This window comes from Pagrus pagrus (genome assembly GCF_965226575.1).
Source record: "Pagrus pagrus genome assembly, chromosome: 10".
NCBI classification, from domain to species: domain Eukaryota; kingdom Metazoa; phylum Chordata; class Actinopteri; order Spariformes; family Sparidae; genus Pagrus; species Pagrus pagrus.
In genome coordinates this window covers 20,400,225-20,415,165 of record NC_140194.1, presented here as the reverse complement: position 1 = coordinate 20,415,165, position 14,941 = coordinate 20,400,225, and the positions used below count along the sequence as shown (strand labels likewise).

General features: G+C 41.1%; 1 protein-coding gene across 2 annotated transcripts in view; it reads right to left on the bottom strand.

Moving 5' to 3' along the window:
• Positions 1-14,941, bottom strand: part of lrriq1 (leucine-rich repeats and IQ motif containing 1) — a 40,455-nt gene that overhangs the window by 4,694 nt on the left and 20,820 nt on the right. The window contains exons 22-29 of one of the 2 annotated variants that reach the window (XM_084363809.1): positions 14,673-14,806; positions 14,467-14,538; positions 14,253-14,341; positions 13,360-13,461; positions 6,765-6,879; positions 5,582-5,642; positions 4,902-5,022; positions 542-671 (exon numbers count right to left, since the gene is read on the bottom strand). In XM_084363809.1, coding sequence (XP_084219935.1) covers positions 542-671; positions 4,902-5,022; positions 5,582-5,642; positions 6,765-6,879; positions 13,360-13,461; positions 14,253-14,341; positions 14,467-14,538; positions 14,673-14,806 — 824 coding nt within the window. Of the gene's footprint in view, positions 1-423; positions 672-4,901; positions 5,023-5,581; positions 5,643-6,764; positions 6,880-13,359; positions 13,462-14,252; positions 14,342-14,466; positions 14,539-14,672; positions 14,807-14,941 lie in introns of those variants that run through there. The other variant, XM_084363810.1, reaches the window with a different exon arrangement.

Here is a 14,941-nt window from a genome sequence, read left to right as displayed (position 1 = left end):
AGCAAGTCTCTTCCCATGGCTACAAACTATATTTTTTGTCAAGAGATCGTATCAGCACAGAAACAACAGTTCAGCATCCCAAAAGCACAGGTATTAAATGTCCTGGTTCTTATTTCCTGCCATCATTTGCATATCAAGCGTGACATTCGCCGAGGGTTTGTGATTTCGCTCCACGTGTTTTGGTGCTGGTTGGCTGCGATCACGTTCAGGCAGTGACACTTGAGCAGAATCAACATAATGGAAGTGCCTGGAGATATTTGGGCTGGTCCCGGTCCTATTGGTCTTAATTGATTTTCAGGAGAGGGAGCTCGAGTTTTCAGCTCAGTTTAAAAGGAACAGCTGCAGGCGGATTCGGCGCAGGCGATGAAATAGCATTACAAATAACAATAAAGACAGTCTTCCTCATGTCAGGAAAAGATAAAATGTTATTACCACAACACATAGATAGTTTATTGAAAATGCTGCATTCTTTGTAGGGCTATGTACCAGAAAAGACAGCAAAAAAAAAGGCGATGCAGCTGTATAAGAGTTTGTGCTTTACTTGTACACTTTGCCCCTCTTCTTGCCCCCTCCCCAGCCGCCGCTCAGCTGAACAGGGTTGTCTCGGATGGAGATGCGCTCCTTTATTGATGGAGCAGATGTGGCTCCTTTAGGAGATGGGACCTCTTCTCCTGGAGACACAGAAGGAAAATGTGTCAATATCTCTTATATAAATAGATTAATCATAGACTTGAAATGGAAATTCATACAATTTCTGCTACTCAAAGTCGCCCTCCAGTCAAACATGTGTCTTTCTCCTTGTTTCTCCTCACTGTGTAGAATGACGCATGTGCAGAGTTTAACTCTCATCGTTGAAAGTGCACATTTTCTCTGTGCTCATTAAAAATCAGACTCTAAGAGGCGTGCCCACAAGCATGATTTGTGACATCACAAATAGTTTGGAAGCCAATCCCAGTCCAATATTTAGCAAGTGTGACATGGAAACTTGAAGCCTCCAGTGCACATACACTTTACAATGAAGTAGGAGATATGTTGAGTCCAGCAAATATTTGCATAATCATATTCTGGATTATTTTTTTATGAGGAGGAAGTGGGGTGATTATACTTGTACTTTCTTTTCTGCAAAAAACACATCAAACTGAATTTTGATGTATGACTAAATACATGTGTGGAGGGGATCTTTAAATATTTGATGCTAGGCATTCATCGCTGTGTTGTCTTTGCATTTGGTAATCACGGTCATGATTTTACTGGATTTTTGCTGACCAGGTCTCTTCTTCTCTGCTGAGCCATTTCTAAGGTCCTTGATAGCATGGGTGTCAATACTCTATCAGAAAACAGGTTACTAAAGGAAACCTGTGCATTCCAAAACAAACTTACTTTACCAATGTAAAGAAAAAAATCTAAAGAACTTCAATTTCTATTGTTGCACAAAATATACAACCTTCAAGCACTGTAGGGATGCTGTCCATAATAAATCATCAAAATTCAAACTTTTCACCATGAGCTCATTATCTGCACCATGTAAGGCTGAGTTTGTGCAATTTATCCGATCCATTTGGCAATTTTGTGGTAACAAAAGAAAAGAAAGAAATTAGCTTTTTCTGCTGGTCTTTCTAACCAGCCAATCAATTTTAAAGCTTCAAGCTTCTTTTATTGATTTTCATCAGACAAGTAACACAGAGACAAACACTAATCAGTGAATTAAGCAATTTTAAAAAGTCGCACTGGGATATATAGAAATTTTAATGGATTAAGTAAAGTTTTACTTTTTTATTGCTGTATATTAAATGACAATAAGTGGATTATTTTTACTTTTTTTACTATAAGACACAATTTTAGCTTTAGTTTGACAACACCATATTAAGTCTCACTGCAAAGGCTTAAATCTGAGCAGGTAAATTTTGAATCGTGAGTGCTCCATCTCCCAGGAGCGCTGTGTTCTGTACCAGAGGCCCTTCCATTTCACCTGGGGATCAGTGCAAAGCTTTTCAAACACACAGAACAAAGGCAGCGCTTCTACCGGGCATGATGCGTTCCACGTGTAGAGCCCAGGCCCGCGGTCTCCACGGCCGCCCCACACAGGGAGCCAAACAGCGGGGAGGGCTCTGGAGGAGATGGGGGGGCCTGGGACGCATCACAGGTACTGACCCAGCTCCAAATGTCTGCACAGCTGGCACACTGTATAGAATATCAATACACTCACAAGTCAAACCTAATCCTAGTTTTTGATTTAAGTCATGTCCGTAGTGTAACGCTGTGATTTTCCTCTCCTCGTGGTTTGTGTAATGGAGTTTAAAGATAAACCACCGCAGTCTTTCGTGTTTATTTTAAGACATTTTAGGCCAGCTTTGGTGGCTGAGTTTAGTTTATTAAAGACTTTTGTCCAATTATCTGTTCTAAATCAAAAACAGAATGCAAAACTTGACGCACATGTTGCTAATTTCAATGCAAGTTGTGCAGTCATGCTATTAAATGTACAGAGGTTTAAACAAATGGCCACACATTTGACCCACCCGCTGTGACCAAACAAATTGTTTTCGATCATTTTACTCCTATTAGAGCTGAACAGCGGACAAAATTGAGGGAGCAGATACGCAACTTAAGTGGTTTCCTCTGCACATGTAATGAAAATATTTTGTGGGCCTGGAAACGCATTTTATGGCACCGTCCCAGCGAGTGGTGAGTATCGCATTGCAATAGGTTATAGAGTAGGTTATAGAGTATTTATGTAGTCTTTACTGCTATGGCAAACTAAGTGAACCTTCTCACTTTAAACCTTCACTTTGATGTATGTACACCACTTCAGAGGCGAAGGGATATACAACTGTTTGATAAATACAGTTTGTTTTCTGTTTTTTCAGTCTCACTCTTTTACTGACTCGTGTGGGCTGACTATAAAAAGATTTTTTGTCGAAGAAGCTGCATTCCTACTTTCCTGATTCCCTGATTTTCCTCTGATATGATGAGTTTTTGATGATGTGTTCCAAGTTTATGAATTATCTAATTGGCTTTTTGAGAAATGCTCTAGCCTTACACATACATTCATATTTCAATTTGTCCGAGACAATTTCGATAAGTGGTGTTTTCATCAGTTCAGACAAAGAGGCTTTCTTTCTCCCAGCCGTATTCCTTAGGGGAACAACAGTCCTCCTGCTTAGACCGACGACTCTCGCTCCTGCTGCTGCTGCACCTCGTGGATATCATTTTGAAATCATCACCGGAATCCAATTTGGCTTCGTTACCGGGGACAGGGCTCTCCTTCACTTGCTCGTTTAATGTGGTCATCTGCTTTCAGCCTGTCAGTGGCATCTTTGTCATTCAAACTCCTGAGCCCCACTCCTGCTGACAGAAGGGCCAGTCATTCTTCACTGAAAGGACTGGGTTTTTTTTTTCTTTCTGCCCGTTTCCTGTCAGAGGAGAAATTCACGGCACTCTGTCCCCGGCCCGACCTTGTGGCTCCCCTCCCCTCCCGGAGCAGCCGGCCGGTGGACTCAATCTGAGCTGAATAAGCAGCAGCCTTTATCCCTGGCTCGACGCACTCAACACCCAAGGGTGCAAGTGTGCAAACACAGAAACATCTGTACACACATGTGCTAAATGTACAGGTATATACACACACACGTGCATACATAGAAATGGTTGGTGCAGTGTTTGCTGGTGTTTATAATTACCATTGACTTTATGAGTTAAATTAGTATTTTCATGTTACTGTTTGGTTTCTGTAGAATTTTCTGTCATTGCAAGACATTTTTTTATGTCAGCTCAATAATAAGTGCCGTAAAAAACATTTGCATAAATTATACCGACTATGTTGTATAATCATTCTGTTGCATATACATTACAGTACACTGTACATCTTCGCATGTCAATCATTCCTAAATACAATATGTTTGTATTTTTGCATATTTATGTGTATAAAATAATTTGTGTTCTGAGTGAATCAGTACCGCCCAACTAGGTAAGTTTGCTAAATAACTAGCTTTAGCATTAGCATTGGCAATAAACAGGGTTCACGAGCCTTCTTTAAGTGGAAACAGACAACTTTTCCCCCCCTACTGTTCGCAAGTGGTATTATTGGGCTGCCAGTCTGACTGGATCACCAGTCAGCCGTCATTTTCCCGGGAGATTTCATGCCCTGTGGCAGACAAAACTGCATCGTAAAAGTGAGGTTTAAAGGGAACCAATCCAAACGGCGACTGTGTCATAATTCTCTAGTTATTCAATTGTGCAATCAACTTTTACTTGGTACTGATTCGTTACAACAATGTCTAATGCCAGTTTAAACATCAAATCCAAGGACTTTTTAAAGATTTTTTGAAAAGATTTTTAGTTTGAGACATGGATTAAGGAGCATTTAATGATGATAAGAAGCAGGCTTTAAAGAAGCTCGCAGACAACAATTAAAGAGAATGAGAGGCTTAAATGTGTGAACACTTCTCAGTCATGCTGCTGTGTTACAGTGATGGCAGAAAACTGCAGGAGACACACTTGCAGACGGCAGAACGTAGCCTATTTACTAATGTTAAACAAATATTATTCTTGAACAATATATATATATATATATATATATATAAATTCAAGCACTTTCAGGGATGCATGACTATTTATGTCTATTTTCAAAAATCTTCAAGGCCTTGAATTTTTTTTCCTCAAATTCACAAACTTTTCGAGGATTTCAAGGACATATGGAAACCCTGAATAATGTCTCTAAGACAATTTATGCGGATAGGTTTAAAAGCAGAGTCAATGACAAAAACAATTTACTTTACGGGGATACAAGAGTCTTGTGTTTCAGAACAGTCTATGAATGTTTTTTTCAGATTCTGTTAAAAGCTCAGTGAAAAGTGTAACATAGTGATTCTGGGTAGAAAATCAGCTGTGAAGTTCACAAGACTCACTTGCATGACCCAAAGAGTTTCTGCGAGGATAATTGTTCTCTCTGCAAGGCTGGGCAGTTAAACTGCTGTTGGCCCACAATCCACTGGCATGATGTAGACGTTCTGTGTATCCTGGGTCTGCCTGCACACACCACACGCAGAAACACACACATAAATGAGGCCCAACATGACACGTCTCACGCAAGCAGTCCAGCATTTTGAAAAACATTCAACAACCAGCGGCTCTGCTGTCTGAACATATCTAAGAAACAGGAGGAAGAGGGCGGCTCCTCTTGCCAGTGATCGTAACTCAAACTGCTCTATAACGGCACAGGGAGACCTGCAGTTTCTGACTTCAAAGACCTCACGAGCATCAGCATCGTTCTCGGGTCCTGGCAAACTGCTCCAAAGTGACACTGGGATTTCTGCAAGTAAAATGCAGAAATTGCAGCCAGTTGATCCAATTGAAAGTGTCACCGTGGAGCTAAACCTCAGACTCACCTCCCCCCTGCCTCCTTTAAATCGAAGCTGATGAGACAGGCTCCAAGGGAGGGAACCTACAGCGCAGACATGACTCTGACTGGTGAATGTAAATACTGCGTACCCTCACATACATGCAACTGCCCCCCAGAAAAGATTCAAATCAAGATTCACTGTCATGCTATGAAGTGAATGAGCTGCTGGGAGGGGACTGTACTCACCACAAGCTGCACTCGGCCTCCATTCAGAATGTCTGAGCTGATCTCCGGTAAGAAATGCAAGCTAAGGAGAAAATAAAAGAAAAAGCCCAAACATTTGGGCCGATTTCTTATCAATCCAGCAGTTTCCTCTCCTGAATTCTGAGCAATTACCTCCAACATATCATAGAATAAACACAGATGCCATGTATGATAATCTTAATGTCTATTTGTTAGGTAGGGTTTAGCACAGGCCTACATGCTGACTGCCTCTGTTACTCTGTTTTCAGATTCATCTGCCCAAGGGGTAAAGTTTCTCTGTGCTCAAGTTAAATCTGAGTTTATGACGTATATGATTTTGTGACATCACAACCAGGGAAGCAGCTAGTAACCAATTTCAGTATAAGTATCAGCTAAATCAAGTGTTTCTCGTCTCACTCTCAAAACATGGACATTATGGTAGATTATTACATAAGTAGCGGTGAGTTAAGAGTTGGGATTTTAGCGCCATGTTAACCATTGCAATCCCTTTAAGGGCATAACCCCTGCATGAGAGATTTTCTAAATGTATTTCTTTAATTTTTACGAAAAAAGCACTTTGGCCTGACTTTTTGCTTATTTTAGTCGATTATTTTGTACTGTATTATTTGGCTAATTTTCTATTTCTGTTTTGCAAGGAAGTAACTATTAAAAAGTAAAGCTTTTAATGAAGTACAAGATATCTTTTTAAATGCAATATATATGCATATACATAGATTATAGATTACAGAGGGAGAAGGACAAGATTTTAAGATTTTTTTAAGAGGTTAAGACGTTATACACAAATTATTTACCCAAGCAGAATATTAATTTTGTCTAAACATGTCTGGATAATAATAGCACACTCCCTTTAGTGGCACTTAGCACAAATAGTTTTGGCTTTTTGCCCAGGTTTAGAGATTTCTGCCACCTCCTAAACACATGAGAAGTTAATCTGTGGTGCTCATAGCATTGAAATGTTGGATTTTTTATAAAATTCACTTGTAAAGTGTCTTTCCAGAAACAAAATCCCAGTGATGATGGATAATCCACATTGGTGTCAAATCACAGAGAGACTCTCATGGATAAATTAGAAAATACATTTTTGTCATTTGGTGAAGCAACCCTTTGAAGCAATTTGAGCTACACACCACCTACACCACCTTCTGACCCACACTAAGCGCCTCACCTCTCTGAGTCCCTGTCAGAGTGAGCAGCCTGGTTGTGCAGCCACTGCCGAGCTTGATCCTGCTTCACTCGCTCTGGCTTCTCTGCCTGCTGAAGGCCCAGCTCGGCCTCACGAGCTGCAGGAAAACATCACATAAACGCGACAGGCAATTATTGATCTTCCTCCTCCAACTCCTTTTGTTAGTAAAGTAACTTTCTTGATGACAATAGTAGCAAAGAATGAGTGTGCTGCTTTATCAGCGAAAGTTGGGGTGAAGGAGGAATGTTTCTAATTGACAGGAGGCGTAATCAATACTGCAGTGAAGGAGCTCACCAAAGTACAAGTTTAACAAATAAACAGCTCATGAGCCTGATCTGTAGCAACATTTGACATGTTCCACTGTAATTACAGCTGGCCAGGGTTTCCAGCACTGGGAAAGATCAGTGGTCAAAGCTCTCTGTGTTTATGTTTGGGCTTAAGGTGGTGTATTTGTTTGGAGCAGTCAGGAGCATTACTGTAATACATTTAACGTTGCTGAAAGATGCAACAGGAGAAGATCTGCTTTTTTTCAACAATAGCTGGGGCCCTTGTGGTTCTTTGCAAAATTAAATCCAAGCAGTGTTCCAGCAGTTTGTTAAGGAAAGAAATCTGAAAGGCCACTGATTTACGGGTTGCGTCGAAATCCCATAATAAGGTCGTAATTCAAAGTAAACATTTATGTTGCGCTGACAGTAATGCTGCCGTGGATGGGTGTAAACTGATAATGAATTTTGACAGCTCAATGCTGGAACTAATGATGCATTTATTTAAGCCATTTACTTGCTTTTGCTGAGCTGTAAAAAGAAGAAGAGAAGCTTTACAGTTTTCATGGGTTAATTGAGAAGCCCCACTAAAGATGTCAAGTGATAGATGCTTCCCCCCGGGGCAGCAAAGGCCAGGAAACGGCTACTCGCACTTCCCAAAGCTGAAAATACACAGAGACACAGGCAGTTCAGAAAAAACCCTCAGAGAAATGTTTTTTAAACAGCAACTTGCTCATGTTTTGTGCTTAGTATAGCTCTGTATGATCCAAACAAAGGATCTATATTTCCTGTTCAGTTTTTATAAAGGTCCCTCTAATCATAGGATCTGATATGGATAGATAAAAACTTGCTACAAAGACTGACAATAAATCTGAAATCCCCAGAGGTGAACGCATAGCTTGGCAAACACATGTTCAGTGTGTACACACAGTGTGAAAAAAGTTCACATTTATGTTGCACTCCAGTATCATAGAGACACTCTCCTTTCCCTTTTCCCCTGTGAACTCCACACTTAAGCCCCCTCCTGACCCCCTCCAACCTCCTGAATCCCCCTCGAGAACTCCTCCAGGACATCAGGAGGGGGCCTGTAGGAGTCACGCCTGTTAAGAGAGGCTCTTAAGTGCATTAAGTGATCTCGTCTCTACTGAGAAGGAGAGAGCACTGACTTAATATCAGAGAGTTTGGGGAGGAGGACGAGGGTGGAGGGTTTGGCCTGCAGCAAACAGGGCAGGAGGAGAGACACGATGCTGGCACTTTGTTACTTGAAGAGGTCGGAGGGGAGGAGGCTCTAAAAAACACAAGGTCAGGCAACAGACCAGGACCAGTGCAGACCCTAATAAGAAATGAAATGGTGCCATGAATGAGTTAATGACACGGTGTTTTTGTGGCTGCCAAATAGGGGTGCAACTAATTATTTTAATCATCGATTATTCTGCCAATTGTTTTCATGGTTAATCGTTTAGTCTATAAAATGCCAAGAAATTGTTAAAAATACTCATTTCAAATATCCAGAGTGACATCCACAAAGTGCTTCCTTAGTCCAAACAACAGACCAAAGACTCAAAGACTCATTTACTACCATAAATGACAATGAAAAGGAGCAAATCGTTACATTTAAGAAGTTAGACACAGCGAGCGTTTGACATTTTTGCTTGAACAATGACTAAAAAGATTAATTAATTATCAAAATAGCTGGTGATTAATTAAACTGTAATTACAGTTCTAGTCATCTCAAACGACAATTCTGTCCTCAGAAAGTAATTGCTGATTGCTGATATGGAGGTATATGATTTAAAGGACAGGGCAATAAACAAAATTAGTCAAACAATCAGACTCTAAACTACTTGCGTTGTTGTAATATTTTGTTCCGCCTTTGCAAAGAAAAACTGCAGTGAGCATGGTAATTCAGCAAGTAACATGAAATACAAAGTCAGCCTGTAAGAGATATTTACAACAGACACATTTTAAGGTCTCAGTGAACTTGCAACAAACTAGTGTGACATGTCCTCTAACCACATCTAAAGGCAAAAGCATTTGCCAAATTCACAGAGGAGGCGGAAAACCTGCCATCTTAAAAATGGAGATAACCGTGCACACTTCTGGACTGGATTGGACAATGTCTCATTAAAAGCATTCAGTGTTGCATTCATTTTTACAAACAAAAAAGTGGTTGTGTGAAGAATGAAAACATGGAGCTTGAAAGAGAAGGACACCGTTTACTTCTCAGCTCTGCAGCCTGGCAATTTATTGTAAAAAGCAGGTGTGAATACTGGATTTTATTGTCCGATGGCTATTACACTACACTACAACGGTCTGATACGATCTTCAATTGATGGATTAACTTTTCACGTTCTTGCCTAAATAACTTTGGCTAAGCTTTTGGTTTGTTTACACTACAAAAACATAAAACCCAAAAGATGACCCAAAATTATCTGTTAATCATGGGACCTACTTAATGACCCTTTGTCACTACTCATTACAGCTTGAAAAGGAAATATTAAAATACTGTGTTAAGTTAGGGGTTAGCATTCAGAGTATTGACAAACTTTCATTTTGGCTTGCTAGAAGCTTAAGACTGGCATTAGACCAACAGAAAGAATGTGAAAACTGTAGACTTACTCTGACAAGAGCTGTAACGGTTAGGTGATTAATGATTAGTTGATCGAAATAAAATGAATTGCCAGCTATTGAAAAATAGTCATTTTTCAATTAAAAGTGTCAAACATTTGCTGGTTCTAGCTTTTCTTTGGCATTTTGTAGTTAATGAATGAGTGAGTCTTTGGGTTTTTGTCTGTAAGTCGGACAAAAGAAACAATTCGAAGGTGTCAGTTTGGGCTCTAGGAAACTGTGTTGAGCAATCATTCTTCGACATTTTACAGACTAAGACTTAATTGATTCATCGTAAAAATATCCCACAAATGAATCAGTAATGTAAATATTCGTTCATTGCATCCCTGTCTGCAAACTTAAAACTTAGCTCATAAGGCCTAAGAAAAGCTAAGCTAAGGCTAACTCTTACCTTGTTCTGTATAGTACCACGAAAACCATTTTGAGAATCTTATTTTCATGACATCTGCAGAGTGGAAGAAGATCAGAGCATATCTGAAATTTGAGGACCCTAACTCAGAGTGTTCAGTCGGATGTCTGAGTGCCAGTGCACCTCAAACATACTGTACACTATGAAAAGAGAGCTCCAGTGCCTGACATAAATAGAAGCTCTGAGATTACGGGGGGAGAAATTGAATGCATATGAATGGTGGTAAATAGTCTGACATTAAGTTAGTTTGGATGATGGATGATAAACAAGATGATTGTGTTTCAGTTGGACTTTGTAGATGACTTGAAGTGTGAAATCGAGTTAAGTGCTCGGGAGGTAGGGGTTCCAGGCTGAAATAAAAATATATACCCTCGTGTCCCTCTGACATGAGGACGGATGTTTGGTGGGGCTGGATCTCAGTTTGGATGGAAGAAGGAGGTTGGAAGAGTGTGTGTGCCCGGAGGGGGGGTTGAATGGAAGGCGTTGGTGGAAAGAAAGAGGAGAAACATGGAGAAACGCTCGGAGGCATACAACATCTTCAACATCTGCAGCACACAGACACTTGACAATCTAAAAAAAAAATGCATTTCTACATTTTTTGCCTTTAAAAGAAAATGTCTTGTGGCTCTGCTACATTCTCTCCCTCTCTATCTTCCTCTCTGGGTATGTAAGCCGATACCCATTTCAAGTGGGTTACTCATGTCCAGCACATCCACACAAAGAGCCCGGATAAAATAAACACGCCGCGTCGGATATCTTGGAAAGAATCTGTCATGGGTTTGGGGCTAATCACCTCCAGAAGGGGCTTGACTCAAAGCCTGAAACGTTAGCCCCTGTCGGGGAGCACTGGCTGGGCTGGGCTAGGCTGGCTAGGCCCCGGGCACTGGGGATGGATCCGGAGGAGGGGGTGCCTTCCACAGGTCAGGACCAGGGGCGCAAGAGGGGAGGCTGGCTTTGGCCCATTTACAGAGTCTTGGGATCACAGAACCATGAGCCAGTTCCTGACATGCCACCTCTGAGGCCGCCGTCGCCACTGTCACACAGTTGCCTGTAAAAAGGCAGCAGGAGTCGTCTCCTCCAGAACCGAGCTGGTTAGGGTTACTCATTTTACAGGATCCCTCTCAGTCTGATCAGAAAACCAGCTGAGGACACGGGGTATTAAGAAGAGAGGGAAGGGTGATCCTAACCAGTGACCCTTGTTACTTTATCAGCTGATGTAGCTGCTTCACTCCATTGCTCAAGAACACCAGTCCTGTTTGATGAATTATCAAGACAAGGGTGGAGAGCAGAGATAAGGACACTGGAAAGAAACTGAACTGGAAATATTGTTGTAATGTAATAGGTCATTTGGATGAAACCGGCCCTCGACTGCCAACTGGCTGAGAGCTTATCCGCAGCCATATTGTGCTCAGACACGATTCCACTGCGAGTAATTATAGTGTTGGAAAGTTGTCATACGTAATACACCTGCAGTTAATACTGTTGTCATACTAACACTTAGTTTTTAATGTAATAAATAAATTAGTAGGAAAAAAATAAACATCCATCCAATAAATGACAAGTTTGTCAATCTTTGCTTAAGTATGGAAATTACTGGCTGCTGATGAAGATAAATCATCTTAAAATAAGTTGTTGCTTAATCTTACACCGCATAACAATGAATCAGATTTAATGGAAACAAGGGGACTCCTTCACAATTATTCTACAAACAAATTACCAAAGCGTTCCACCCAAAAAAGATAAAGTGGAAAGGAAAAACATCCCAAAGTTGGAGGTACAGTTTGTTCTTCTTTTTCCAACTGTAACATAAAATGAAGCCAACATACTGTATTCCTCCACAGCTAATTGAGAGGTATTTCATGCTGATGGCAGCATTGGACTTGGACCAGAAAGAGACCAGTCACTTCACTGCCTGTTGGCAAACGCTGTTGTTGCAGCGTCCCTCTGACTGCTGGATGACCGCGAGCGTCGTGCTCTCTGGATGTGAGGCCTTGACCCCGGTGGGTGGGGGTGGCGGTGCGGTGCAGAGGAAAGATGGAGACAGGCCCTCATGATAAAAGCCAACTTCCCCTGTCCTCCCTACTGCCCTCCCTCCAGCTCTTCCCTTCCTTTTAAGTCTGGCTATGGACTTCACAATGCCAAATCATCTCTCCACCTCAGGGCAGGGCAGGAGGCCACAGCAGAAAAAGATGGAGGGAGTAATGTGCCTCTTCTCAGACTATCCCAGCACTTTACACAACAGTCTGTACGTGTAAACTCTCAGGATTATTTGACCAATTATTTAATTGGCAATAATAAAAACTTAAGGGAAAGAATGTCATATGTGATAAGTTAAAACCTGTTTTTTTATGTGTTATTTTGGCAATAATTAATCTTATGAAGTTAGACAACACGGCACTATCAAGGTATTTAGGCTTTTCTGATAAAATCTGAGGTTGATCTGGTTGACCTGCTAGGAGGGTAAGTACATCAAAGTATTGAAACTGTCTTTTCCTGTGGCCAGTAGGTGGTACTGTGACTATGACTGAAAATTGGCATGTAGATGTCTTAAGACAAATTTGAAGGGACAATATTCACAGGGGCATGCTGCGTGACGTAAACACAACATTTTAACCCTAGGAGTTAAAGTGCATTGATTGTAAATGGCAAAAAATTAAAATAAGGTCAAAATGGCCTACTTTGGGTTTAAGGTATGGCACCAAGAGGCTTTTTTGTAGATCTAGATGTGATACATACGCCTACTGAATTTCCGTACATGTAGGGGAAACGTACTACGAGAAATTTGACATTTTGTAGGGGGCGTTGTCGAGTGTTTTTGCCACACCTTAGCTTGTGACCCATATCAGATTGCAATTTTTGTGCACATTTTAGTGAGTTTTCGAGCATCCCAAGCCCCTCAAACATGTGTTGCGAAAGTAGTGAAATTATTATCTCTGCAAAAACATTTGGTCCATTGCAAATATTCTTTTAACTTAATACTGTGAACTCAAGCATATTCCCTGGTCAAGATTTTTGCACATTCCTGCATGAAACTGAACAGCATCTATACTTCTTGACTTGCAGTGCTTGCTTTTATGTTTTTTTTTATTTAAAATTTTCTATTACTGTACGTCTAGTGTTGTGCACCAATATACCAAGGCAAATTCCCTGTTTGTGACACATGCTTAATAGATTTTAGATTCAGGTTCTGAAGTGCACATCTCCACTCTGTACAGATGTTCATGTCTGACAAGGTGTTTCTACAGGGCACAAACGAATAGCATGTCTCAAGTCCTACCTTTTATATCACTGCTGTTGTGTCGTGCCTTCCTGTTCCGTGCCTCCACTGGACCCGGCTGGAAACCGCAGTTTCTGAACAAGGCAAGGCGGACAGAGGGATCTAGGTAGAGTTAGCGAGAGAGAGAGGGTCAAAGAAGGACAAGGCAGGCTGAAAACCAGAAGCAGAAAACCAGAACATTCGGAAAATATTAGAACAGCGTTCTGGTTCCACTGAGGTGGATGCCATTAGGAGTTAGTGCAGACAAAGACCTGTGTGTCGGTGGAGCGAGATGACAAGAGGCCTGCTATTGGAATCATGCATTTGCAATTGTGATCAAAGAGCAGCCTCCCTCTACATGACCGTGGCATGATAACCAGGGCAGGACTACTGTTTCTTGGAGCAGAGCAGAGGTGAGGTCACCTTTCACTGCAGCCGCACTCAACCACTACAATGAATCGTAATGAAAATCATCACGGAATGACTTGTCAAGAGGTTTCTTGGCAATAGTTATTTCCTTTGCAGGCTCTCGACTAAGACCCAATAAGAGGCGACAGGCCCTGGCTTCTGCTGTCTGTTATGGCTCGTTAATGTACACGAGGTGGAAAGGTTCACTGCTGTTGAAGCACGGTTGAAGAAACAAAGACAGGAATGAACAGAAGCAAAAATCAGTGTGGATTTTTTCCCATTTAGAAAATAGATTTATGTCCTAACTGGTTCTTCTTTACTGTGAGGGATTCTTAAGAAGGAAACCATGAGAGCCTCTGACCAAATCTGCATATATAAGCACTTTTCTGCCATTTGCTCACAATAATGTTTCAAAATGATGCTGGCTAACCTGAAATATTAGGCACATGAAATTAATACAAAGCTCAAATATATGTTTTTACCCATATGTTTCTACACATACTCACCTCGACGTCTCTTCTGCTGGTGCTTCTTTGACTTCATATTCTGGGCTCTCTTGAGCATTAGAAGAGCTGTGTGCTGGTTAGTGAAGCCCCTACAGACAACAAAGACAAACATGAAAATCCAACAAGATAACAGAACACACACACACAAGGTCATAGAAACAATCCTAGAAACAGTCATCATGAAGACTCGGTGTATAAGAACATAATGATTTACCATTCTTCGAGTATCTTTTCTGATCTTTTCGAAAGACCACTGACCGCTGAGGTTGAAGCAGGAGATTTGCTTCTGAAATCATCGATAAAATATTGTCCCCATAATCATGAAATGCAGAAAAATATACATTCAATTCTATTATTTTACTTCACATATCAATATACTATCCCACCTTATCTTTTCTCATCTCATCTGGGTTACCCTACCTGTTGGAGCTCAATGGGGAAACACCCTGCCTTTCAGAGTCCACCTGTTCTGGAGCCACCCAGGCCTGCTTTGACTTTCTTTCAACCGGTGGTGGGAGTATGTAATGGGAGGGTTCAGGAAAGGGCCGTGGAGGCTGAAATACATACATCAATCGGCGTCAGTACTAATTTACAGCTCTTGTCACTTATTTGAGAAGATTTTTCACAGCTCACTTTTTAGACAAAAGTCTGTACAGCAGCCATGTATCTTAGGAAACTTCACATGTGCC